General features: G+C 41.5%; 1 protein-coding gene across 2 annotated transcripts in view; it reads left to right on the forward strand.

The window, feature by feature from the left end:
- The first annotated feature begins 237 nt into the window (after positions 1–237).
- Positions 238–25,306, forward strand: part of eif4enif1 (eukaryotic translation initiation factor 4E nuclear import factor 1) — a 45,899-nt gene continuing 20,830 nt past the window's right edge. For both annotated transcript variants that reach the window (XM_078421317.1, XM_078421316.1), the window contains exons 1-7: positions 238–622; positions 975–1,066; positions 11,285–11,358; positions 12,608–12,741; positions 20,987–21,276; positions 21,963–22,164; positions 24,720–24,886. In XM_078421317.1, the coding sequence (XP_078277443.1) occupies positions 977–1,066; positions 11,285–11,358; positions 12,608–12,741; positions 20,987–21,276; positions 21,963–22,164; positions 24,720–24,886 (957 nt within the window). In that variant the 5' untranslated portion in view covers positions 238–622; positions 975–976. The remainder of the gene's footprint in view (positions 623–974; positions 1,067–11,284; positions 11,359–12,607; positions 12,742–20,986; positions 21,277–21,962; positions 22,165–24,719; positions 24,887–25,306) is intronic.

Consider the following 25,306-nt stretch of genomic DNA (forward strand, 5'->3'; position numbering starts at 1 on the left):
CGAAGCAGGGCTTTGTCGTCAATGTCATCCGCCTGAAGGTCCTTAACGTTTAGAAATAAGTTTCAATAACCATCACGAAATAAATAGCGTGAAATAGAAGTAAATGCGCTCAATATAATAACAATCGACGTCCGCCTTTTTGATGCAAAGGGCATTTCGTTGGGATGTTTTTTCCCCTCTGCTTGAGGACAGACAGACAGGCGTGCGGCGGGCGGCCCGTACATCCGGGCGCGTGACGCGGCTGCGGGGGTTCATAGCGGAGCGGCGGAGGTGGCTGTTGAGGGTTGGTGGCTGTGAGGACGGCTCACCGAGGCTCGGGAGTCCGCCTTGTCCTCAGCGCTCGCACCCCGCGCTCTGTTACCCTCCGTGGTCTCACATTCTCCACCTACTGTGTCCCGTGTGCGTGTCGGCGCTTGGTGTGTGCCAGGCTCGGGCTGCCCCGGTGCCTGGGGCCGCTGCACAAGCTGCCGGCTAACCTGGGGAGTGGTTGGATACCCCTTTCTTCCCCCCCCCCCCCTCATCTCCCAGCACAAACTTTTATTTTCCCCTTTTCTGTAATTTCCCTTTCCTACTCAGCCAGGAGCCTAATACACACGGTTAGGTGGCTTTGTTGCCTTTTCAGGTATGTGTCTTTGCGTGTCGGAAGTGGTCTATGTTCAGTTTTCTGGGAGAAGGGATGGTTTTTTTCTTGTAATTGAAGTCGCTTTCCTCTTTTGCACATTCTGTTGTTTTTCCGATCTTAAGTGGCCAACGCCATGTTCCTCTATGCCTTGTATCATTGTAAAAATGAATGATATTGTATGCATGTGTTGTCTTGTATGTGTTTTTAATGAATTAAATGTTGTCTATAGTTTTATTAGATGAAACTGTACTAAAGAGTATTTGTCTATTGTAATTATAGGATGTGATTTATATGTACTATTGGTGCAACAGTTTGTAAATCTTGTTTCAAAGTTGTTTTTAAACTTTGGCAGGCATGGATAAAAAAGAATGGATTGACGAAAAAGATCAATTAAATGATACACTAAAAATGTGTGGCATGAAGAAACCGTATAGGTATTCCAAGGTAAGCATGTGTAAGAACTTTGAACATTTAAATGTTTTTGAATAAAACAGTTTAATTCCTTGGAACTTTTGCTGTTATGATGAAATGCATATAGGATTTGTGTGTTAATTTGTTTAGGATTTCTGTATTTAATTTTCATTTCTAGCATTGTTTTATTTGGAGTGATTTAAAAAATATATATATTTGAATAATGTGGTGGCTTTGACCTATCATCTACATTAAGTTAAGCAAAATAAGTAAAAATGCTGTGCAGTTTAAAATTGGCTTCTTGGAAGTGATTGTGCCACTGACTTTACTGAGAATTGATAACTGCTTAAATTTGGGATGACTTTGTTATCTCAGTACCTGTTCAGTTAGGAATGTACTTTACTTGATCTTGTACAACAACCGGTTAGGCTGAATCAGTTTAAATATAAACATACAAATTAGGTGCTGGCTACTTTGCCCCACTAAGTTGATCTGACAATAAGAAATGGAGACCCAAGAGACTGAAGATCTTGATCAGAAATTAAACTGCTGGATGTTTTGGGTTGAGAGCCTTCAGATTAATTTTAATTAGTAAGAAATTTTAATCTGATTTATACCTGTTTAGTTAGCCCCTTTTTTATTTCTGTCTTTATTCAGATGCTTACACTTTGAGGGAGTTTCAAAAGCTAATGATCCTTAGAAAAATAATTGCCTACTTGTAAATAACTTTTTGTTCCAGATTCTCTTGAGGAAGCCTCCTCTCCACATCCACTCTGTTAAGAACCTCTCAGGATCTTTCATGTTTCAGTGTAGTTGCCTTTGATCTTTTCTCCAGCAGATATGATCCAAGTCTGTCCAAATCTTTCTTCACAAGATAACCTGTCCATTTCAGTAACAATGTATAATGTTGTCCCATTGACAGGAAGTAATTCAGAAAAATGTTGTGCACCAGCAATGGATAGACACACATCCTGGAGTAACTGAGTGGGTCAGGCAGCATCTCTGAAGAAAATGGATGGGTGACATTTTGGGCTGGACCCTTCAGACCATAAGTCTGAAGAAGAGTCCCCATCTGAAACATCACAGATCCATTTTTTCCAAAGATACTGCCTGACCCACTGAGTTACTCCAGCATTTTGTGTCTATCTTTGGTGTAAACCAACATCTGCAGTTCTTTGCAAATGCACTATAAAATATGCTGGCCAGTGGAAAAATCAGATAATAGATTTTTAATTTTGCTTTGCATGTAATGAAAAGCTAAGTGGTAATGCTGAAAATAAAGTCATATAGCATGGAAACTGGCCCTTTGGCCCAACTCATCCATGCTGACCAAGATGCCCCATCTAATCTAGTCCCATTTGTCTGATATCCCTCTACGCATGTACCTGTCCAAATTTCTTTTAAATCCCGTTATAGTATCTACCTTAACTAGCTCCTTCCACTAAGAAAAAGTTGCCCCTTAGGTTTGTATTAAATCTTGTTTCCTCTCACCTTAAGTATATCCTCTTATTTTTGATTCTCCTACCCTGGGTAAAAGTCTGCATTCACCCTATCAATTCCCTGCATGAATTTATAAACTTCTAAGATTACCCCTTGGCCTCCTGAGCTCCAAGGAATAAAGTGTTACCCAATCTCTCCCTATAGCTCAACCCCTCAAGTCCTGGCGCCATTCTTGTAAATCTTCTCAACACTTTCCAGCTTAATGACATTCTTCCTAAAGCAGGATGACCAAAACTGAACACTGGCCTCACCCACGTCTGCAACATAACATCCTAACTTATCTCTTCAACGACTTCTGTTTTCCAAGCCCCCACTCCCTCATCTTTACCATGGATGTCCAATCATTCTACACCTCCCTCCCCCACCAGGAAGTTCTTAAAGCCCTCTGTTTCTTCCTCGACTGCAGAACCAGCCAATTTCTGTCTAATATTCTCCTTTGCCTTGCAGAGCTGGTCCTTACCCTCAACAACTTCTCCTTCGACTCCTCCCACTTCCTCCAAACACATGTATTAGACCTCTATCTCCCTCTATCTTCCTGTCTCCACCTATATCCTTCCTTTGTCCCACCCCCGACATCAGTCTGAAGAAGGGTCTCGACCCGAAACGTCACCCATTCCTTCTCTCCCGAGATGCTGCCTGACCTGCTGAGTTACTCCAGCATTTTGTGAATAAATCGAAATGTATTAGACCCTTCTTCAGTCTGAAGGGTCTCGACCCGCAACGTCACCTATTCCTTCTCTCCAGCGATGCTGCCTTACCCGCTGAGTTACTCCAGCATTTGTGATTCCTCCAAATACAAATCGTAGCTAGGGGCACTCGCATTGCCCCCAGCTATGCCTGCCTCTTTGTTGGGTACGTCGAACAATCGCTGTTCCAGGCATACACTGGCCCTATCCCTAAACCCCACCTCCGCTACATTGATAACTGCATTGGTGCTGCCTCCTGCACTCATGCAGAGCTCACTGACTTCATCAACTTCACGATTAATTTCCATCCTGCACTCAAATTCACTTGGACCATCTCCGACATCTCCCTACCTTTTCTGGATCTCACTGTCTCCATCACAGGAGACCGACTATTGACCGACATCTACTACAAACCTACTGACTCCCATAACTATCTAGACTACACCTCTTCCCACCCTGCTTCCTGTAAAGACTCTATCCCCTACTCCCAATTCCTCTGTCTACACTGCATCTGTACCCAGAATGAGACTTTCCATACTAGATCATCGGAGATGTCCTCATTCTGTAGGAAATGGTGGTTCCCCTCTTCCATTGTAGATGAGGCTCTCACTAGGGTCTCCTCGATAATCCGCAGCTCCACTCTTGCTCCTGTTCGCAACATGGATAGAGTCCCTCTTGTCCTCGCTTTCCACCCCATCAGCCGTCGCCTACAGCATATAATTCTCCCAACACTTTTGCAACTTCCAACGAGGTCTCACTATTGGTCACACCTTCCCATTGTCACCCCTTACTGCTTTCTGCAGAGACCGTTCCCTCCGCAACTCCCTGGTGAACCCGTCCCTTCCAACCCAAACCACCCCCTCCCCAGGTACTTTCCTCTGCAACTGCAGGAGATGCAACACCAGTCCCTTTACCTCCCCCCTCGACTCCATCCAAGGACCCTGACAGTCTTTTAAGGTGAGGCAGAGGTTCACTTGCACCTCTTCCAACCTCATCTGCTGTTCCAGGTGTCAACTTCTGTACATCGGCGAGACCAAGTGCAGGCTTGGCGATCGTTTCGCTGAACACCTCCGCTCAGTCCGCCTTAACCCACCTGATCTCCCGGTTGCCTTTAACTCCACCTCCCATTCCCAATCTGACCTTTGTCCTGGGCCTCCTACATTGTCAGAGTGAGGCCCAGCGTGAATTGGAAGAACAGCACCTCGTATTTCACTTGGGTAGCTTGCACCCCAGTGGTATGAACATTGACTTCTCTTACTTCAAATTGCCCTTGCTTTCCCTCTCTCTCTCCATCCCCTCCCCCTTCCAAGTTCTCCATCTAGTCTTACCTGTCTGACTACATTCTATCTCTGTCCCGCCCACTCCCCTGACATCAGTCTGAAGAAGGGTCTCTACCCGAAACGTCGCCCATTTCTTCTCTCCAGCGATGCTGCCTGTCCCGCTGAGTTACTCCAGCATTTAGTGTCAATCTTTGATTTAAATCAGCATCTGCAGTTCTTTCCTACACATCCGAACTGTATGCTCAATACCTTAACTGAAGACCAATTTATGAAAAGCCTTCTTGACTACCCTATCTATCTGTGATGCTGCTTTCAAGGAAATTTGTGCCTCTACTCCTAGATCCTTCCACTCTACATCACTCTCCAGGGCCCTATCATTCACAGTGAATGTCCTGCCCTGGTTTGACTTTCCAAAATACAGCACATTGTACATCTGCATTAAACTCCATTAGCCATTCCTTGGACCGCTTGCCCGGATGATCAACAGTCTGCTGAAAACTAATTGTTTATTAGATCAGGTGTAATGTTTCAACACAGCACAGACTTGCATTTGCAAGCTGAAAACTTGTGTTGCGTATATATGTTATAGAAATGGGGCATAAAATATTCTCTCAAACTGAATTTAGTATCACAACACTCTTATCTGAAATTATTGTGTGGGAGGGGCCAGAGATGAGAGAAGACAACGGCACTGGAGCCAAACTATTTGTACTAAAAGACATTAGCGACTAGGACAATGTGAATGAAAGACAAATACAGGCTTGCTTGTGCCACACCATATAGTTGGAGGAATGCAAACTCATCATAGGCAGAGATTGAAGTTGTTTACAGTACTCCATGAATTAAGTGAAGCCCGGCAAATTGGTTTTGAATTGAATCTCACCGAATCTCTAGTTTGTTGCACATTGAAATTTTATTTTAAAATTATGAACTTAAAATAAAATATCCCTTAACAAAATTTTAGATGTACGAGACAAATGTGAGCCACCATTTTGTATGCTGTTTTTGTTTCCTTTTGGCAGTACAGCGAAGAACTGGGCCATATAGACCATTGTGCTTTAAAATAATTATCCAGTGAGTCACCTTTATCTGCTTCTCTTTCATGTCCAACTCATCCTTGTTTCTTCTTCCACTCCACCAGCACAAGCCCCTTCCGTAAATAGTTTTTCATGTACAGGTCTTGTTTTGATAGTTTCAACCACTCTTCAGGTTGTACAATGCACATCTGCATTCATGATGTAACCCTTCCTTTTTTGGAGGGGGGAATTAATTAAAATGCGTTCTTAAGTAATTTCTCTAAAGGGATCAGTCGTTTCCAAATTATTTGACAATCCGTCAGTTGTTTCCAAATTATTTGACAATCCGTCAGATTATTGAAACTGTCCAAATTTACCCAAATCGATCTGAAGGGGGATCCCAACCGAAAAAATCATCTATGTTCTCCAGGGACGCTGCCTGATCTGAAGTACTCCAGCACTTTGTCTTTTGGTAAACCAGCTGCTGCAATTCCTTGTTTCCACAAGTTTATCCTTCTGGATTTCAAGAAGTTTCACACTTGTTTCTTGTCTTGATTACCAAGAAAAGCTCTGCATTCTCTTAGTTTTGAAAGCCTTGTTATGGTGCTCAGGATTGCATGCAAAAGGGTGCTTGCATGTATCCGTCTAATTGTGTATGCCTTGATTTGTCCTAAAAGTTCCAAATGTTTTTTTAAAACACTAGTTTTTAAAATTTTGTTACTTAAGCTTATCGTTGGTTGGAAATGCATTAACTCTTTATTTTTACCATTGTTTTGAATTTGAGTTTTCAGTGTTACATTTTGCTATGCCAATCTTGACAATGACAACTTGGCTCTGAAATTAGGCTCTGGTCAGGAAAAAAAGGCATGGTCCAGAATAGGCAGTTGGGATCAAGTGTGTACCTGGAGTAGTTTGGGTGCTGGAGGAGCAGGACCACAAGGAAATCAGGAGGGCTTAAAGGGGGGCATGAGATATATCTTTGATAGAACCTAAAGACATTTCTTAAGTATATTGAAGGAAAGAGGGTAACTAGTAAGAGAATAGGCGACATCTATGTGGCGAACTGTGGGAGAATTGTAAAGTCCTCAACGAGTATTTCTGTTTTTTACTGTGGAAAATTCAGGCAAGGGGACGGGACAGTTAATGCAGATGTCTTGGGACAGTCCATATTGCTAAGGAGTAGGTGCTGGATGTACAAAGGCATGTGAATGTACATGAATCTCCTGGACTTGACGAGATATATCTGAGGATGCTGTAGGAAGCTGAAGAAGAAAATTGCAGACCCTGGCTGAGATATGAACTGTCATTGGACACTGGTGTGGTGCTCTAGACTGGAGGCTGGCTAATGGTGTGCCTCTAAGAAGGACTGCGAGGGAAAATCCTGGGAACTATTGACCAGTTAGCCTAACATCTGTGGTAGGATGCTTGGGAGGGGATTTCAAGGGAGAAGATGTATATGCATTTGAATAGGTAGGAGCTGATTGGCAATAGCCAGTATGATTTTATTTGTGGGAGATCATGTGTCTTGAATGTTTTTTGAAGAATTGACCAACAAAGTTGACGAAGGCAAGGCCTAGGACGTTGTTTATGTATTTCAATAAGGTTAAATCAAACTAGTAAAGGACCTTCAGGTTGAATGGTCGAGCCCTGTAGAGGGATCTAGGAGTACAGTTATAGTTCCCAGAAAGTGGATCTTGAAGTACAATTACATAGTTCCCTAAAAATGGCGTCACGGCTAGATAGGGTGGTTTCGAAGTGCTTTTGATACATCAGCCTTCATCGGTCAGGGTTCTGAGTATAGACGTTGGGACATTATGTTAGTTGTACAAGACATGGGTGAGCCCACATATGGACTATTATGTTCCATTTTGGTCACCCTGCTATAGAAAGGAGGTCATCAAGCTGAAAAGATTGCAGAGAAAATATACAAACATGTTGACAGGACTTGAGGTCCTGAGCTGAAGGAAGAGACTGAGACTTGGAGCACAGGAGGGGTTATTTTTTTTTTAGTGGTGTATAATATGAGGGGAATAGATGGAGCAAATCTAGAGACTTCTCCCCTGAGTAGGGGAATTGAGAATCGGAGAACCAAACCATAAGTTTAAGGTGAGGGCAGTAAGATTTAATGAGAAGCTGAGGGGCAACTTTTTCCACACTGGGCGGCCCGCATATGGAGCAAGCTGATGGATGAGGTAGTTGAGACGGGTATTATAATAATTAAATGGCATTTGGACAGGTTCACAGATAATAAAGGTTGAGAGGGAAATGAGTGTGGCTAGTGTAGATGGGGTACCTTGGTTGGCATGGACAAGTTGGACCGAAGGGATTGTTTCCATATTGTATGGCTCTGACAAGATGGACTGTTCTCGTGTTTAGCAGTGAATAAATTATCATATTAAATTATAAAAAACAAAGTGAAGAATCTTACCAAATGCTGTATTCTATCTACTTTTTGAACAACAGCCCTATTTGTGAATGTATCGATTCTCCAATTTGGGAAACATGAAATTTATTACGCTTAAAAAAACATTGGGATAAAAGGTATAAGACATTTGTTTCCCACCTTGAATTTAACCTTTGATATGGCTGCAGATCGGTAATTTCTTAAAGTTTGCATATCTGTGGGTTTAAACCTGTCTGAGTTGGGCTTTAAAATCTTGTCCTCCAATTTGTGCTACTGCACACTGGATTGGGAGCCTAGATTCCATAAATTGGTGGCAACTTGTATTCAGGGTTATTATTTAGAAGCTGAGATCATCATTTATGAATTTGTTTCTCTGGTGAGCTAACTTTTTATGGTTTGCCCATGGAAGACTGGTAGAAGGGTGTAATTCTGGCAGGATAACGGTGATATGGTAAATTAAAAAACATTGATATAAACATATAGGTAGGTAAGTTTGTCATCAAAATTGGTTTAGTTGTGGACAGTAAGGAATGCTGTTAAAGGCTACAGCAGGATATAGATCAGCCACTGAAATGTGTTGGGCAAATTGAATTGAATCCAAGCAAGTATGAGGTGTTGTGCTTAGGAAGGTCGAATGTAAGGGGGGGGGGGGAGACCTTAATGGCAAGACCTATGACAGAATTGATGTAAGAGGGTTTTTGGGATCAAAGTCCATCGCTGTCTGAAAGTGGCAAGATAAGTGCTAAAGGAGGTATATGGTATTGCTTGCATTCATAGGTTGGGGCATTGAATATAAGAGACAGGAAGTCATGTTGCAGCTTTAAGGCTTTGGTCAGACTGTATTTGAAGTATTGCGTGTAGTTCTGGTTACCCTGTTACAGGAAGGATTTGGAGAGGGTACAGAGGTTGACGACAATTCTGTCTAAATTGGAGATATTGGCTGTGAGGTTGGACAAGCTTGGACTGTTTTCTCTGGAACATTGAAGGTTAAGGTAGACCCGTTAGAAGTGTGTAAAACTGAGGCACAGATAGGGGAGTCATTCGAACCTTTTTTCCAAGGATAGATTTTCAAAAGTTAGAAGGCATAGTTTTAAAGTGAGAGGGGCAACTTGTTTCACACTCTGGGTGCCTGCAAGGGCTGATGGTCAAATCAGACATGGTTTTTAAGAGGCTTTTGGATAGAAATGTCAATGTCTCGTGAAGATGTACATGGATCATTTGCAAGCGGGGAGATTGGTTTAGTTTGGCATGCTCAATGCAGGTATTGTTTGTTGAAAGTCCTGTTCCTGCGCTGTTTTAGTTCTGTATTTCTGATTTAATAGTCTATCACTTTCATGGTTAAACAACTTTCTTTGCAGAAGATCAAAATTTCTATCGCACTTGGCATTGTAAATATTGATTCTAATTTCCCCTTCAAATCTAAATGTTCCCAACCACTAAAAATGCTCTATTCTTGTATTTTCTGATATTTAATTAAATCAACTCTAAATAATAGGGATATAACACTATTTTCTGTAATTATTGTAATTTAACCCAGTAGTTAATTGTTTTGCTGCAAGCCCAGTACATGAAAGCTGAGTGCAGTTTAGCACTTCAATTTTCTGGATCTAGTATAATAAGCTGATTCAGTCCTTGGCTATAACGCGAAAATTATTTTAGCCTTTTTTTTACTGTACCTGTTTGACATTGTGTGCATTAACTGCAAAATAGAAGTCCCATTGCCTCAGGCTTTTTATCATTTGGAAAGTGGTGAGCTATGCTTTGCAATTCACTGATTTACTGAGTCCATTTCAGCTTCTGACATGCTGCTTAAGATGCCACTGACTTTTAATCTTGTCTGAATTTTGTGCATAAATATTGACAATAGTTGTGTGATAATGCACCCTGAAGGTGCTGAAACCTATCCTTTCAATTTGAGCACCTGTTTTTTTTAATGATCACTTGATTTCCAGGCCAATTTTCATTGTAACCTTGAGCCCCTCATAATATGGGCTAATCAATTGCCTTCTGCTGTTAATATCAATCCCAAGGCATCCACAATTTTAACCCCTTTAATCGATTTTTGCAACCTGAAGCCACCCACAGAGTCTTTGTTCGTTCAGTGTAGTTTGAGATTGCTTTTGAAGTACTGCTTCCTCTGAAGAAATGTGAACTTCATTTTCCATAATCCAATTAGGAATTGTTTTCATCAAAAAGGAAGTTGCTGGTCTGTTCAACTTCAACAAAGTCAATCTTGCCTACCTGGTCATCACACAGATTACCAGAACACATTTTTGAAAATTCAAATGCAAAATAACTTCAGTTACGTTCAATATAAAATTGGAAATGGCACAAATGTTAAATATGAGAACTATAAATAAAGCTTCTTGTTTTGATCTGGCTACACTAAAAATACTGTTGCTTCCCCACCCACCACAAAAGGCCGTTGTTCAATACTGTGACTGTTCACTGCACTTGAAGCCAATCCAGTGTAGTCACCTTCACTGTGCCAAATGGTTCCAAGGTTGAACTGGCATTACACTGTTGAACTTTACCAGCAAATTGAGCACTATAGAGTTGAAGATTAAATCCTACGTCCACAATTGCTAACTTCTGTCCTCCAAACCGCCTGTGTCTGATGCCTTGTCTCCCTCAGTGCTTCCCATGTGTGTCCTTTACCATCCATGCTAGAGAAAGATTGAGTATTAATAGAGACTGTAACTAACATTAAGCTGAAGACGTGTCAAAGATGAAACTGAAGCAGTTGTAATCATGTCTTGACATAAATACTTGATGGATTGTTTTGCTTTTCCTATTTGAGATGATCTTGATCATAGAAAGCAACTTTTTCTGTGCCCAAATTGCTCTACATCATTTGACATTTGAGAGATGCAAATTTGAGAGAGACAAGACTTGTGAGAGATGCAAATACATGGGGGTGTCCAAAGCTGGTTCCTCTACAACTCTGACCAATGTAATAGTCGTGCCACTTAGTTTGAATCCTGGAACTCCCAACCAAACCACACAAGTGTGTCCTTTACCAGAAGGTATGTGTTTCTAAAAGGTTGCTCTTTACTAGTATCGACATTGAGAATGGGCTGCGAGGCCCAGATCTTGGGTCACATCATTGCAAAGTTATCAAATACTTGCTGGCATTGTCATAGAGTGGTTTCTCTTTTGGAAGACAAGGCTAACACATTGGATTTAATCTTGGCAAAACAGTATATGCTTCTTTCTAATATACTTATCCTAGTTGAACAATGAAATGTGGAGCTGTCTTGCTAACACTTCCGTATGATCAAATTGAAGAGATGCAACACAAGCTATTTGGTTTGCCAATGTGTTTAAAACAGACAGAATATTAACTTTTGCACCTTTTTGTCCAGGAAAGGCTGCTAGAAATCAAAGAGTACCCATATGCAAAGCAGAGACCAGCATGTCTTCTGGAAAAGTATGACAGGTAAGGTTGCTCAAAGTTTCTTGACTAAAATGAGTCGAGGTTGTACTTTTTAATTGAGAAATGCAGGTGTGAGTTATATTTTGAACTTTTCAACTATTTCTACAGGTGCATGGTGTAAAAACTTCATAATGGGCATAGATAGGGAAGGTAGATTGGCGTCTTTATGGTGGAATGTCAAATGTAGAGCTCATAAATTTAAGCTGAGAGAAAGAAAATTTAAAGGAGATTTGCAAGGCAAATTTTGTTTTGCACCAAGTGGTAGTTGCTTGGAACATGCTGATGAGGAATGGCAGCAGGTGCATCTTGGGAGTTATTTAAACAGGCACATGTTCTACTCCATTTAGACATTGGCATGCCAAACCTAGGGCAAATTTCTAAACCTTGACATGAATTTATCTATTCCCAAAACTACCAGTAGTTATGAATACTCTTCTCAGCTGTATTCATTTGGGTGCATTAAATTGTAGAATCAAGCTAGAACTTTGAGAGTTTTTTTAATTGGCTTCAGAGCCAATCAAGCATGCTTGCTGTCGAGATAGAAGATAATAGCAAGCCAGCTAATGAAGCAACTTGTGACAGAACAAAGGTTTTGAAGTGAGTTAAACAAGTGGGTGTGACAGAAATATTAGTGGGGAAAATGTGACACTATCCATTTTAATAGGAAATTTTTTATCAAAGTGGTAAGTTTTCACAACTTGGATGCAGAAAAATCCATGTCCTTGTGCCAAAGGTTAGCACGTTAGTACAATAAACAAAACTAACAATGTCAGTATTTGGTGAGGGACATTGGATAGACAGTACATAGTTATGTTTTGGTTCTGGGCATTGCCAAGGATAGTACAGTATTGGCCTTAAATAAGAATGTTAATATTTTGGAAGTAATTCTACGAAGTTTTCTACAGTGATACCTGAAATGGGTTGGTTACCTTGCAAGCCCAGTCTGCAATTCTTCCTTCTGTCGAGTTCAGAGTAAGTGAACCTAATTGAAATATATACGGTCCTGAAGTCTATTAACAGGGTGATTGTGAAGAGAGTTTTTATCTTCCAGGATTATCTGAAATGAGTCATTGTTCAAAGCAAAGAATACCCATTTGAGACCAGTTTGTTTCAATGGTCTAAAGTTGAGGTACCAGCAGAATTGCAAAAAAAGGCAATGTAACTTTAAAAAATTTGTTTAGCATGCTGTATATCCAGTCTATTTTCAGTCATGTTCCAATGAACTGTAATTTCTCGCCTGGTATTTCCGTAGTGAAGGCATCTGGGACCCTGAAAAGTGGCATGCATCCTTGTATCCCACTTCTGGCAGGAGTTCACCACTGGATGGAACTAAGAAAGACTATACTTCAGACTTGGAGAGAGCAGTTCTGAAGCGCAGAATTGCAGGTGAGTGGTAGAAAGCAATCTTCATTTTGAATCTAAACATAACACAAAAAGTAAGGAAATTTGTGTTTGGTAGATTATTTCTTTGTTGTAACAATGCTTCTTGGCAATAAATCTTATACCGTTGGAAAGCCTGTTTATTTCCCTTTTAAATGGTGCCACATTTGTAAGGCACATGCATTTGTGGGATGAGCAGCAGAGCTGAGTATGTGGGTTGCACCCATGAAAAATCTGCCAAATCTTCTCTGCCAATGCCAAACAGCTTATTCTGCCATTGACTCTTGTTTGGTGTTGTTTGGGGGATTGGATGATTGAAGTCTGAAGAAACAAGACATATTGGCAATTTAACAATTTATTCATTTAATAAACAGGAGCCTCAGTAGCGTGTGGAAGAACCATACACAGCCACAACAGCCTGGCACCTCCTCCTCATTCTGGTCACCAGCCTGGTCACACACTGTTGTGGGATGGCATCCCATTCTTCAACCAGCATTTGTCGCAAGTCAGCCAACGTGGTTGTGTTAGTCACTCTGGCACGAACAGCACGCCCAAGCTGATCCCACAAGTGTTCAATGGGGTTGAGGTCAGGACTGCTGGCAGGCCATTCCATCCTCTCCACTCCCAAATTCTGGAGGTAGTCTCTGAGAAACCCTGCTCTGTGGGGGCGAGCATTGTCATCTTGGAGGATACAGTTCGGTCCCAGACTGTGGAGGTATGGGATTGCCACTGGTTGCAGAATCTTATCTCGATATCTCTCTGCATTGAGATTGCCTCCAATGATGACAAGCCTCGTTTTTCCAGTGAGGGAGATGCCGCCCCACACCATCACACTACCTCCACCAAAAGATGTTACTCTATCGGTGCAGCAATCAGCATAGCGTTCTCCGCGTCTTCTCCACACTTTGACCCTATGATCCAACTGCCGTAGGCAGAATCTGGACTCATCGCTGAACATGACGTTCCTCCACATGTTCAGGTTCCAGTGCACGTGTTGCCGACACCAGCACAAACGGGCCTGACGGTGAAGGGCAGTCATGGCAGGCCTCCTGGCAGCCCTATGAGACCGGAGATCGGCTGCGTGCAGTCTGTTCCGAATTGTCTGGGCAGAGAGCCGTCGGCCATATCGTCCTGCAAACCTTGACTGCAAATCTGTAGAAGACAGCCTACGGTTCCTAAGTGCTGACAGGGTGAGGAAACGGTCTTCTTCGGGTGTCGTCTTCTTGGGACGCCCACTTCGCGGCCTGTCTCTGACATCCCCCGTTATATGGAACTTGGCCTTCACTTTGGAGATGGTACTAGGGCTCACTCCAAATAATGCCGCAACTTGGTTTTGCGGAACACCAGCTTGAAGTTGCCCTATCGCACGGGCCCTATCCAGATCAGTCAAACGTGGCATGCTGATTCTTGGAGCAGACACCTACTGACCACTGTAGCAGGGCCCATGCTCACAGATGCTGCCAATCAGGTGCCAATCAGGCACCAGATTGTCAGCACCTGGGGGTACCAGAAGCTCAAAACAAGAGTCAATAGCAACAGCAGAATAAGCTGTTTGGCATTGGCAGAGAAGATTTGGCAAATATTTCATGGGCGCAACCCATATACTCAGCTCTGCTGCTCATCCCACAAATGCATGTTCCTTACAAATGTGGCACCATTTAAAAGGGAAATAAACAGGCTTTCCAACGGTATAAAATTTATTGCCAAGAAGCATTGTTACAACAAAGAAATAATCTACCAAACACAAATTTCCTTACTTTTTGTGCTATGTTTATTTGCATTTTTATGCTTGTTTCTCTTGGGTCAACTTGATAACATCTTGATTATATGATCAGGCTGGCTGAGTAATGAATCTTGTACGTTGACCCTTGTTTTATACATGGGAGCGCAGAGCAAAAAAAAATCATTTGGCCCAGTCAGTTGTGTGCTTTGGAGATTATTATTCTACTAGACCAAGTGGACCTTTTGGGCTCAAACCTCTTCTACATTGGTGCAGCCCCCTCCCCCTGCCCTCTCCCCTCTCACTCAGGAGATAGATTTAAACTTTAAAATGTGAATAACTTAAAAAATATAACACCGATTTCAATGAAACTTCTTCCTTTAGCACCAAAGGGACGACGGTGAGTAAGGTGGGCCTAAAATTGTCGTGCTATCGTGTACCGTTTTGGCTGTAGTTCAGGAGCAAACAAACGTTTTAGTATATAGATAACGGGCTCTGGTTCCGAGCACCCAACTCAGACAGTAATGTGCTTGTTGCTAACTGTACCAATTCTAATTGTGATGGTGTTGAACCCAGCTTGCGTGATTCTTGGTATGAGTACTTCGGAATCTCTGAAGGACTAATGAATCGTTTTTTTAAAAGAAAGGCATGTCAGCCAGAAGTGGGAATAATTGAAGGGTTCAAATATTCCAGTCACTAAAGTCTGAGATATTGCTTCCAGCAGGTGTTGGCTGCCTTTGTTCATCAGTGGACTGGGCTTTGAGTGTTCTTAGTAGGTTTTGTTGTGCTGAAGAACCTGTACTTGTCATGGTGAGAGGGAAATTACTGGCCTTTTGTACTGTCCCTTTTTTTTCTACTGGACCTTTGCTTTCAAGTTAGTATAAAGCTGTTTCTTTCACCTTGAGAAGTGTATCAGCCATTTTAGGATTGCCTATGTTTGCAGTTAATAAGCGATAACAGGCAGCCTTGGAAGCCTATCCTTCCTGGTCAAACCGCATGTCAAAAACCTTGGCGTGATATTTGACTCTGCATTAAAGTTTGACAAGCAAGTCAACGCTGTGGTGAAAGCCAGCTTCGTACCATAGCTAAAATCAAACCATTCCTCCAATTTGATGACATTGAAAAAATCATCCACGCATTAATTTCCTCACGCCTAGACTACTGCAACTCCCTATAACACTGAGATCAGCCAATCATCCCTGTCCCACCTGCAATTGGTCCAAAACACCGCAGCGAGACTCCTGACGGGTACCCGTAAAAGGGACCACATCACCCCGATTCTGACCTCTCTCCACTGGCTCCCAGTAGAATCAACTTCAAGCTCCTCCTATTCACATACAAAGCCCTAAACGGGCTTCCCCCCCCCCCCCCATATCAAAAATCTCCTAACCCACCACTCTATCTCCAGGTCCCTCTATCCACTCTATCTTGAGGCTACTGACTATCCCGCGGTCTAGGCTTAAGCTCCGGGGTGACTGGGTTTTCGCTGTTGCAGCTCCTAGACTGTGGAACAGCATCCCTCTCCCCATCAGAACTGCCCCCTCCATCGACTCCTTTAAGTCCAGGCTCAAAACCTATTTCTACTCCCTAGCGTTTGAGGCCCTTTGAGAGGGGGCTATGAACTGTTTATGTATGTGTTGTTATGTTTGTGTGCCATTGTATGTTCGTTCTTAGTACCTGAACTAATGTACAGCACGTTGGTCAACGTGGGTTGTTTTTAAATGTGCTATACAAATAAAATTTGACTTGACTTACTGGGGTCCTTCAAAGCTTTCGTGTCTTTTGGCAACCAAGGTGTCATCTGCCACATCGGCAAAGAAAACTATATTGCATAGGAACATGGTATTTGTTAACATCAGCAAAGGAGATGACCCCAACTAAGTACAGAGGGGCATGTCTGCTGCAAGAACCACCATTACCAGGGTCAACCTTGGTTATTGCCATAGAGCTGCTTCCTAAATCCAGTGAAGATTTAACATGGAGGCACAATAGACATAATCTTCCCTTTCTGACTGTGCATGGAACAAGGAACATAGGCCTGTATACATGACCTGTGACCTCTTTAAGCCTTTGAATCCATGGAGTGGGCTGCATGTGCTTGTGGTAGGAGTGTCCTGCCTCTCAAACAGGCCATCATCTGTGGGAGTTTAGGGTCCCTCATTATCCACATCAGAACATGCAAAACTGCAGTGGAAGTAAGCCATGCACTGATAGATTTTCTTGGAGCAAAAGCTGCATCTAGGAATAGTGGTATGCTTGAATTGCAAGTGCAAATTACAATGAGTTTGTCTCATTATGCAGTCAAGCAGCATGCTTGCAATGCAACAGCTGCTTCCAGAAGTGTGACGGTGATCTCATCTTAACATGCTGTGTCCTTTGAGCTGGAAATAAGCTTTGCTGGGTGTAAAAGATAGGACTGTTAAAATTGAAGTAATTGAGAAATGTTTTTAAGAACTAAAGCTGCCCAAGTATGAAGCAAAACTTACTTTTCCGGTTATATCCCGTGAATCCTTATGCCTGTGAATTCCAATGGGGATTACAATTTTGTCCCAAATCTAGCTTGATTCCAAAGAAGCTGAGTGTTGCTACAAGACTGAACAGAATTTTGTGTTGATATCCATATATCCTAGTTTGACTACATGCATAAATTCACATGTTTTGGGCTTTGGTTTACTCAACTGAATATTGCTGATGTGATGCTAATTGTTTTAATAGATTGTAAATCCAGTCTATTCTCCTGATGTAACAGAATATTTGGGTAGGAAATGCATTTAAAACAGTAATTTCTGCAGTAACATTGGCAAATATCTGGTACGGTTGTCAAAGTCGACCAGTAGCACCCATGCTTAAGTAGTTGGGTTGGGGCATACCAAAAAGGTTCCCGGGAATCTGTCGTACATGCTTGTAGACATATTATTCTGAGGTACAGGTGATCCCTGAGTTAAACAAGACCTAACTTTCTAAAATCTTACATCATGCAAATTCTCCCATACTTTGCCTTTCAGTATGAGTACATAACTTCCTACACCAGGAAACAATGTAAAGATCACCTGTAGAAAAATCCAACACTTTCTCCAAATATTATAAACACTGAGCCACATCTCATTAGTGGACTTTTATTAAACTGCCAATTCATTTTCTTGCTGATTGGCTGATTGACGTTCCCCATCACTCCAGCTAGGCTGCAATCAGGCAATCTGAACTTCTCCAGTCTACTTGCAAATTACTCCTAAAGGCGAAAAACTGTATTTTGGGGGAAATTGTGCATTTTCAACATGCAGCGAAAAGTTAATGAATAGTTTTCAGAAACATAACCCTGGGACCCCTTGCATTCATTTTATCTGTTCGCCAAACAAGTTGTAAATACAACCATGTGGAAACTCCAGAATCAAAGCAATGTCATTCTCAAGATGGATTACCATCCACTTGTGTAATTTGCACCTGCATTTTCTATTTTTCGTTCCTCTTCCCTCTGATATTATAGAGCAGGAATTAACTGTGACGTTTATCCAGCACTGCAATATTAACAAACATCTCCAAATTGGGGCTTTGCTTACTGTTGTGATTTCAGACATAGGGCAAGGAAGTTTCATACTTTTTTATGAAGGAAGCATTATGCACTTTTGTGGAATTGGTACATAGGATGCTGGCAGCTTTAAATGTCAGGTGTTGCAAGAGGTCATTTTAAATCCCCAGCAAGTTTTCCTGTCATTACTGTGCACGAGAGATGAGGAATTGCATGTCTGAGATGCCTTGCAGAGAGTGAAGGATATGCTCTGTCGAATGGAAGCACAGTTCACTTCTGTTTTAAGGTGTATGAATTATGCCAATTAACTTAGTCTTTGGTTTGGTTTATTTGTTTAAATTAGAGGAGTGAGAAACAACTTTATACAGAAATGACTGTTTTTAAATTATTGATGCTGAGTGTTTTCAGTGCTGCCTTTCAGAGGTAAAGTTTTAAGTTTTTTTGAATATGTCTATCCAATATCAGGGATTATATATGCAAACTGCATTGTCATCATTCTGGCTTTTATTGGCTACTGTTTGCCTAGAAATGGTTTTAAACAGATTTCAAGGCTGCAAAGTGTTTTGTCTTTTACTCGGGGCAACCAGCAATTTATCCAATCCTTAAGGGGCAACCTGGCTCTGCCTCAACTCATGACAATATTCTTTTGTTAGTAAAAGCAGAGGGTTGCTGAAATAGTTCAACTGCTGTTCACTTGGCTAATAAAAAGGCTGAGGCTAACATTTTGTACAAATGAGTATTAAATTGCCCCTTTGTAAGTGGCAGTCAATTTCTGAAGTACTAAAATAAAGGTCTGTAATGTGAAACATTTATTGTTTTGTTCCAACAATGCTGCTGGAGTCTTCACAGCATTTTCTTGATTTTTGTTTCTGAAGTGATATTTTGTATATTATATTAATTGCAGGAATCTAAACAGCACTGAATTCTATTAAATCTGGCAAAATACTGATTGGATTGCTTAATGCAATAGATCGAGGACTTTTTGGAGATGTTGGAGGTATTTCCCCAGTAAATTTGAGTGTCTTAGTTGTCCAGGTCTAGGTGTAGAAGTTCAGGGGTCATTACTGTTCTGTAGGCCATTTTGTGGTAGCCAGAGCTCTCCAGCTGCCCTCCAGACCAACTCACCTATGCTGACCACTGCCTAACTATGCCAATCCTCTTCTGGGCCTAGTATGGCTCTTTCCTATACAAATGCTTGTTCAAATGCCTTTATATATGTTGTAAAAATGCCTTTTTATATTTTATATCTTGCCTCCACTTCTGTCAGCTTATTCTAGATAACCATTACCCTCTTGAAAAATTTGCCCCCAAGATTTTTTCATTCATCTTAAACTTGAATTTAGTGCATCTCTCAATTGTCTGAATTAAATGCAATCTGTCACTGCTCTACCCAACATGCCAACTGATCAATGTTACTCGGTGTTCTTGGACCGCAATCTTTGCTGTCCACACCGATTTTCATTTTGTCAACGAACTTGGGAATCTGATCACATTCTCATGCAAGTCATTTATATACCAATCCTCCAGTAACCACATGTTACATAATTCCAGTCAGAAGAGACACCATATACACCAAGCCGATTTTGGATCCATTTAAGCAATGTGTCTGATCCCATATGCTTTAACCTCTGGATCAAACCACCATGCAGGATTGTGGCGAAACTCTTAAGTGTACTCCTGCAGCTCCAAGACTCGAAGGATCAATTTGATCCCAGCTGCACATACCTCATGTGAACTTTTTCGTTAACCAGACTTTCAATATACCTCGTCATCGAGGGTTCCCTGCTCCTGTCAGCCTTGCACTTCACTGCAACGGGAACATGCTGACCCTGAACTCTCCCTATCTCGCTTGTGGGGAGAGTGCAGAGGAGATTCTCTGATTCAGACAACATCCTTGGGGACTTCAGTTGTCTGGAGAAATTGGATAAGCTGGGGTTGATTTTCCTGAAGCCAATGAGACTGGAGGGTGACCTGAGAGATATGTAAGGCTGAGATGTAGAGGGTAAATGGTCAAATCATTTTTCCTATGGAATGGACATCAAAATCAAGGGCATAGGTTTAAAATGAGTAAGAGCTTTGAAGGGATTTCAGGGCTAAGTTTTTCCAATGATGGAACATGCTGCCAGAAGTGGAATTGTATATAATTGGTATGTTTCAGAGGCATTCAGACAGACATTTGACAGACAGTCAAGTAGGATTAGTGTAGATGAACAAAACAAGTTGATGTGGAAGTCTGAATAGTCTGCTTCTAGCTGTGTGACAGTGCTTGAGTCTATTGTAGCTAGAAAGATTACTGTAGTCTAAATGACAAAACATCATTTAACAGTCTGCATAAATATCAGTTTACTTGCATGCCACCATGAAGCAAACATAAGTCTGCAACCTAATTTGAGGGTCGTGTTCTACAGTCCTTCCTGGTTGGTCAAAAACTTCAGTGAGTTTAATTGTGATTGTTGCTCAGCCCTCAAAGCCCAATGAATGACTATTATGCATGACTTGGTTAAGACCTGCAGTGTTGTGCATTTTGTTTACACCTACCACAAGATATAGTAAGTTAGTTGGACTGATTTTTGAGCTGATGGCTTGTGGTCCTATATTTGCTAGTTTATTGAATGAGGGGTGTACTCATTGAAACTTAGAAAATTTCGGGGGTGGGGGAGGAGAGAATCAGCAAGAATATCATTAAATGGCTGAATAGTCTCCAAAAGCTGACTGGCTAACTTGCAATTGGTAACAGGATATATAAATACAATTACACTTAAATGTTGTGATTTTCCATGTTTGGTACTTGTTATCTGCATTTTTTTCCTGATTTTGTTGACATTAAATGAAGGTCAAGCATTAAGAGGCCTTCAATATCATTGAGGAGATCCATATCTAGTATTAAACATGGAATGTGACTTAGCCACAGGTGATCTAACATAAAGCTGAAATTTGGTATTGAATGCATGGGATGAAACCTGCATCTTAATATCTATTTAATCAAATGTCTGTTCTTATTCTAGATCCACGAGAGAGAATAAAGGAAGAAGATATTGATGTTGTTCTCAGTCCTCAGCGCCGAAGCTTTGGTGGTGGCTGTCATGTGACCAATCCACCCAACAATCGACGATCTGGAAGCCCATTGGAAAATAAAGAGAATGAAACTGTTCGTGGGTTGGGTTGCCAACGGAGAATTGGCAGTGGGCGAATAATTGCATCACGAACCTTCGATCGGGATGGCAGAGAAAAAGATTTGCGTGACAGAGATCCCAGAGAAGGCAGGGAACGTGACTACAAGGAAAAACGTTTTAGGGTAAGATTTACTCCAGATTCCCTGCACAGTTTGACTTTTTTAAATCTTCCCCCTCCAGATAAGTGAGATCATCAGTCCCAAAATCTAATTGGCTACACTCAGAACATTGTGGTAGTAGTTTGGTGAGGACATGTGGGGGCTGGATGAGGGTGTAAAATGTTTTTGGTGGGGAGGATAGAGGGGAAAAATAACTATTTGACCTCTCTGAAAGTTAACTTAATCAGTGGATATTGTGCTGAGGGATTAAATGGCAGCATTCTTTCACCTGAGAAACTTGATATTGCACTTAACAGCATCTTTGACTCTGGCTACTTACCACAATGTTGCTTAATAACATTGCATTATTTTTAACAGCCATATGACTACATTTACAACTACTGATTTGACCAATTAAGATGTTAGTTTGCCATCATTGTTCTAGGGAATTTAATGCACATACTTGAAAGCAATACATTGAGTTAATGTTTTGCTTTAAAGATTGCAATTCATTCAAACTTGTTTCTGGATGTTTTAACTCCCAACAAACTTCCTGTTGTAATGATAAATACACATCAGGTAGTGAAGTTTTAAATTTTGTACATTTAAGTTTTTCATTTGATCTACTTTTGATCATATATCAAGCACGTCATTTGGGGATGTGGGGGGAACTGTCTGGTTCTTAAACGTGTTGTGTCCCTTTTCTGCAGAGGGAGTATGGTGATGGCAAACGTATTTTTGGTGAGAGAAGGAGATATGATTCTTACACCGAAGAGGAGCCAGAATGGTTCTCTGCTGGCCCTACTAGTCAGTCAGAAACTATAGAGCTGACGGGCTTTGATGACAAAGTACTATTAGAGGATCCAAGACGGCCAAAGAGATGGAGGAAGCGATCGGAAACCCTTAAAGAAGGCAAGTGGTCTCTTCATTGAGAGTTGTGCAGAATTAAACCACAGATAATATTAAATGTATATTAGTTCCGAGTACTGAAACAGCATTTAAAAGATTTGAAGGGGTATAGGCTAATGGGACTAACTTGGATGGGAAATTATGATCGGCATCAACAAGGTGGCCGAAGGACCTGTTTTCATGTGGTGTAGCTCTATTGCAGTCTAGCTGCAGCGAGGGTTGTTGACGCCCTCTACGAGTTTGATGGACTGGTGTTGAAGGTGACTAGAACAATAAATAGGAGTCTTATGTCGGTTTCTTTGTTGTCCAAATGTTCCAGGGATAAGCAAATGGACTGATGGATGCCATCCACGTGCCAGCGACAGTACCATGCGATTAGTAGTTCTGGGTTCTCTGCAAGCTGGCTTTGAGCAATATGACCAACCTCTTAAAGCACTTATGATGGTGAATACCAGAGTCACTGGGTGATAGTCATTAAGGCACATGACTTTATGAAAATAACTGCAGATGCTGGTACAAATTGAAGGTATCACAAAATGCTGGAGTAACTCAGCAGGTCAGGCAGCATCTTGGAGAGAAGGAATGGGTGACATTTCAGGTCGAGACCCTTCTTCAGACCCAAAGAAGGCACATGACTTTTATTTTTTTATCCAGGTGCCAAAGGAAAATATAGGTTGTGTAAAAAAAACCTTATACAAATTATAAAATATTATAAAAAAAAATAATGACCACCAACCAGTGACTGATATTCACTGTCATAAGTGCTTTAAGAGGTTGGTCATATTGCTCAAAGCCAGTTTGCAGAGAACCTAGAACCACTAATTGCATGGCACTCCAACAGGCAGCACCAGGTGTGCAGAGGACTGTGCCAAAGTCAATCCAAGTGATTGGGGCATGATGGGTTGTTTCCAGCGATACTGTCTGACTTTACTTTGTTGCCCATTTAAGATGCAAATCTTGCCCCAATCGACGGGTATCTGTGGCATTATTCTGGGACTCAAGCTTGGTCCAGAATTCCCTTGGCATCCCTGAAGGCTTTGTGAAGGTCGTACCCAGATTTCCTCTGCAGGTTTGGATAGTTCTGCTTGATCCCCCGCAGACCTGAACTTCACCCAGGAATGGACCTTGCGTTTCATCCTTGGTTTCCCTTGGTAAACACTTGGATTGACTTTGGCACACAGTCTTCTGCACACGTACTGATGAAATCTGATGGCAGTGGCGTACTCATTTAGGTTAGCCAGAGTCCTTGGTATATGGACCAGTTAACTGACTCAAAGCATTCAAGCAGGATCTTATCTGTTTCCGCAGACCATTAACAATTTCTGTTCAGAATCCTCTCCCTTCATATAAAGCTATTTTTGTTGCTATTCAAAGCATTTTCCAATGTGCCTTTTGAAAGGGCAACCAAATAACAACTTAAAAGATGGAAAAGATTAGAAGCACAATGGGGAAAATAAATAAATGATAAAGGAAAAATCTAGTTTATCCGAGAGCAGTCATCATAGAACGAGCGGCTTCAAACTGTGTCCATATTCCAGAAACAGATCTCTCTAAGAAAGCAGATTATTTATACCTGCTGAAGGATCAAGAATGGGTTTTGTGGATTTTTAAAAGTGGATTCAGTTTTGTAAAATGTGTAGGAAAATAACTGCAGATGCTGGTACAAATCGAAGGTATCACAAAAAGCTGGAGTAACTTAGTGGGTCAGGCAGCTTCTCAGGAGCTTTTCTTTGTCCCACCCCCTCCCCTGACATCAGTCTGAAGAAGGGTCTCGACCCAAAACGTCACCCATTCCTTCTCTCCTGAGATGCTGCCTGACCCGCTAAGTTACTCCAGCTTTTTATGATACCTCCAGATTTGTAAAATGATTGGGACAGTGAACTGTATCATTACAGCAAAAGTAATTTGGTCAATTGAACCATTTTGCTGCAAGTTCCTTTGATTTGCTATTTGAAAATACTGTTGCATGTGTTTTGTTTGCCAATAGCTGAGGAGTCAGCAATGGCCAATTTTCACGATTGAAACAAAAATCTGAGATTATTTACTGGTAATAATGAGGGAGACCTCATTGAAATTTACCGACTAATGAAAGGCCTAGATGGAGTGAACGTGGAGAGGATGTTTCCACTAGTGGGAAAGTCTAGGACCAGAGTCAATAGCCTCAGAATAAAAGGACGTACATTAGAAAGGTGATGAAGAGGAATTTCTTTAGTCGGGGTGGTGAATCTGTGGAATTCATTGCCGCAGATGGCTGTGGCAGCTAAATCAATGGATATTTTTAAGGCAGAGATTGACTGATTCTTGATCAGTAAGTGTGTCAGGGGGTATGGGGAGAAGGCAGGAGAATGGGATTGAGAGAGAAAGATAGATCAACCATGATTGAATGGCGGAATAGACTTGATGCACCGAATGGCCTAATTCTGCTATAACTTATTTATGAACTAGTAACATTAACTTCAATTAAATTAAGTTGTGCTGATTCTGAACACTGCCGGTTACCACCGTGGCAGTAAAGCGGGATGGCCTAAGACTTCTGAAAAGTGTTCATTGTTTTCTAGGTGTAGAATGCAATGGTGCTGTTCAAGCGTCAGAGGTATCTACTGTTGCTACATCAGAGGCTGACCAAGAAGTTCCTCAGGAAGCTGTCCTGCCAGAACCCTCTTTGGGAGATTTTGACTTCAATGAGTTCTTCAACATGGAGAAAAGTGTACCCGGACTAGCATCGGTTAGTTGGCACTATTGGTGTTGGGATAAAGTGTAATGATCCACCAACAGTTAATTGCTGTAGATGGATTATTATGTTTTCAAAGGGAAGGTAATGATTCACTGGTTTGCTGGTGGTGCACTTCATAAAATCTTCCACTAATCTCAATCCTCCAGGCATTCATAGCAATTTAAAAACAAAAACTGCAAATGCTGGAAACCTGAAACAGCAAATGCTGGAAGTGCATTCAGCAGGTCAGGCAATATCTGTGGAAAGAAACAACTAGCATATCTTGGTCTGATAGACCCAAACTTTTCTCTTTCCAGAGATGCCACCTGAGTCTTTGCAATGTTTTGGTTTCAGCCATTCATGAGTTGATTCCCTAATGTTTTTTAAAACATTGTCCCCTCTATTTTTTGAGGTATTTGTCTGCAATACTGC

This window comes from Rhinoraja longicauda, chromosome 25, assembly GCF_053455715.1.
Source record: "Rhinoraja longicauda isolate Sanriku21f chromosome 25, sRhiLon1.1, whole genome shotgun sequence".
In the NCBI taxonomy this organism is placed as follows: Eukaryota; Metazoa; Chordata; class Chondrichthyes; order Rajiformes; family Arhynchobatidae; genus Rhinoraja; species Rhinoraja longicauda.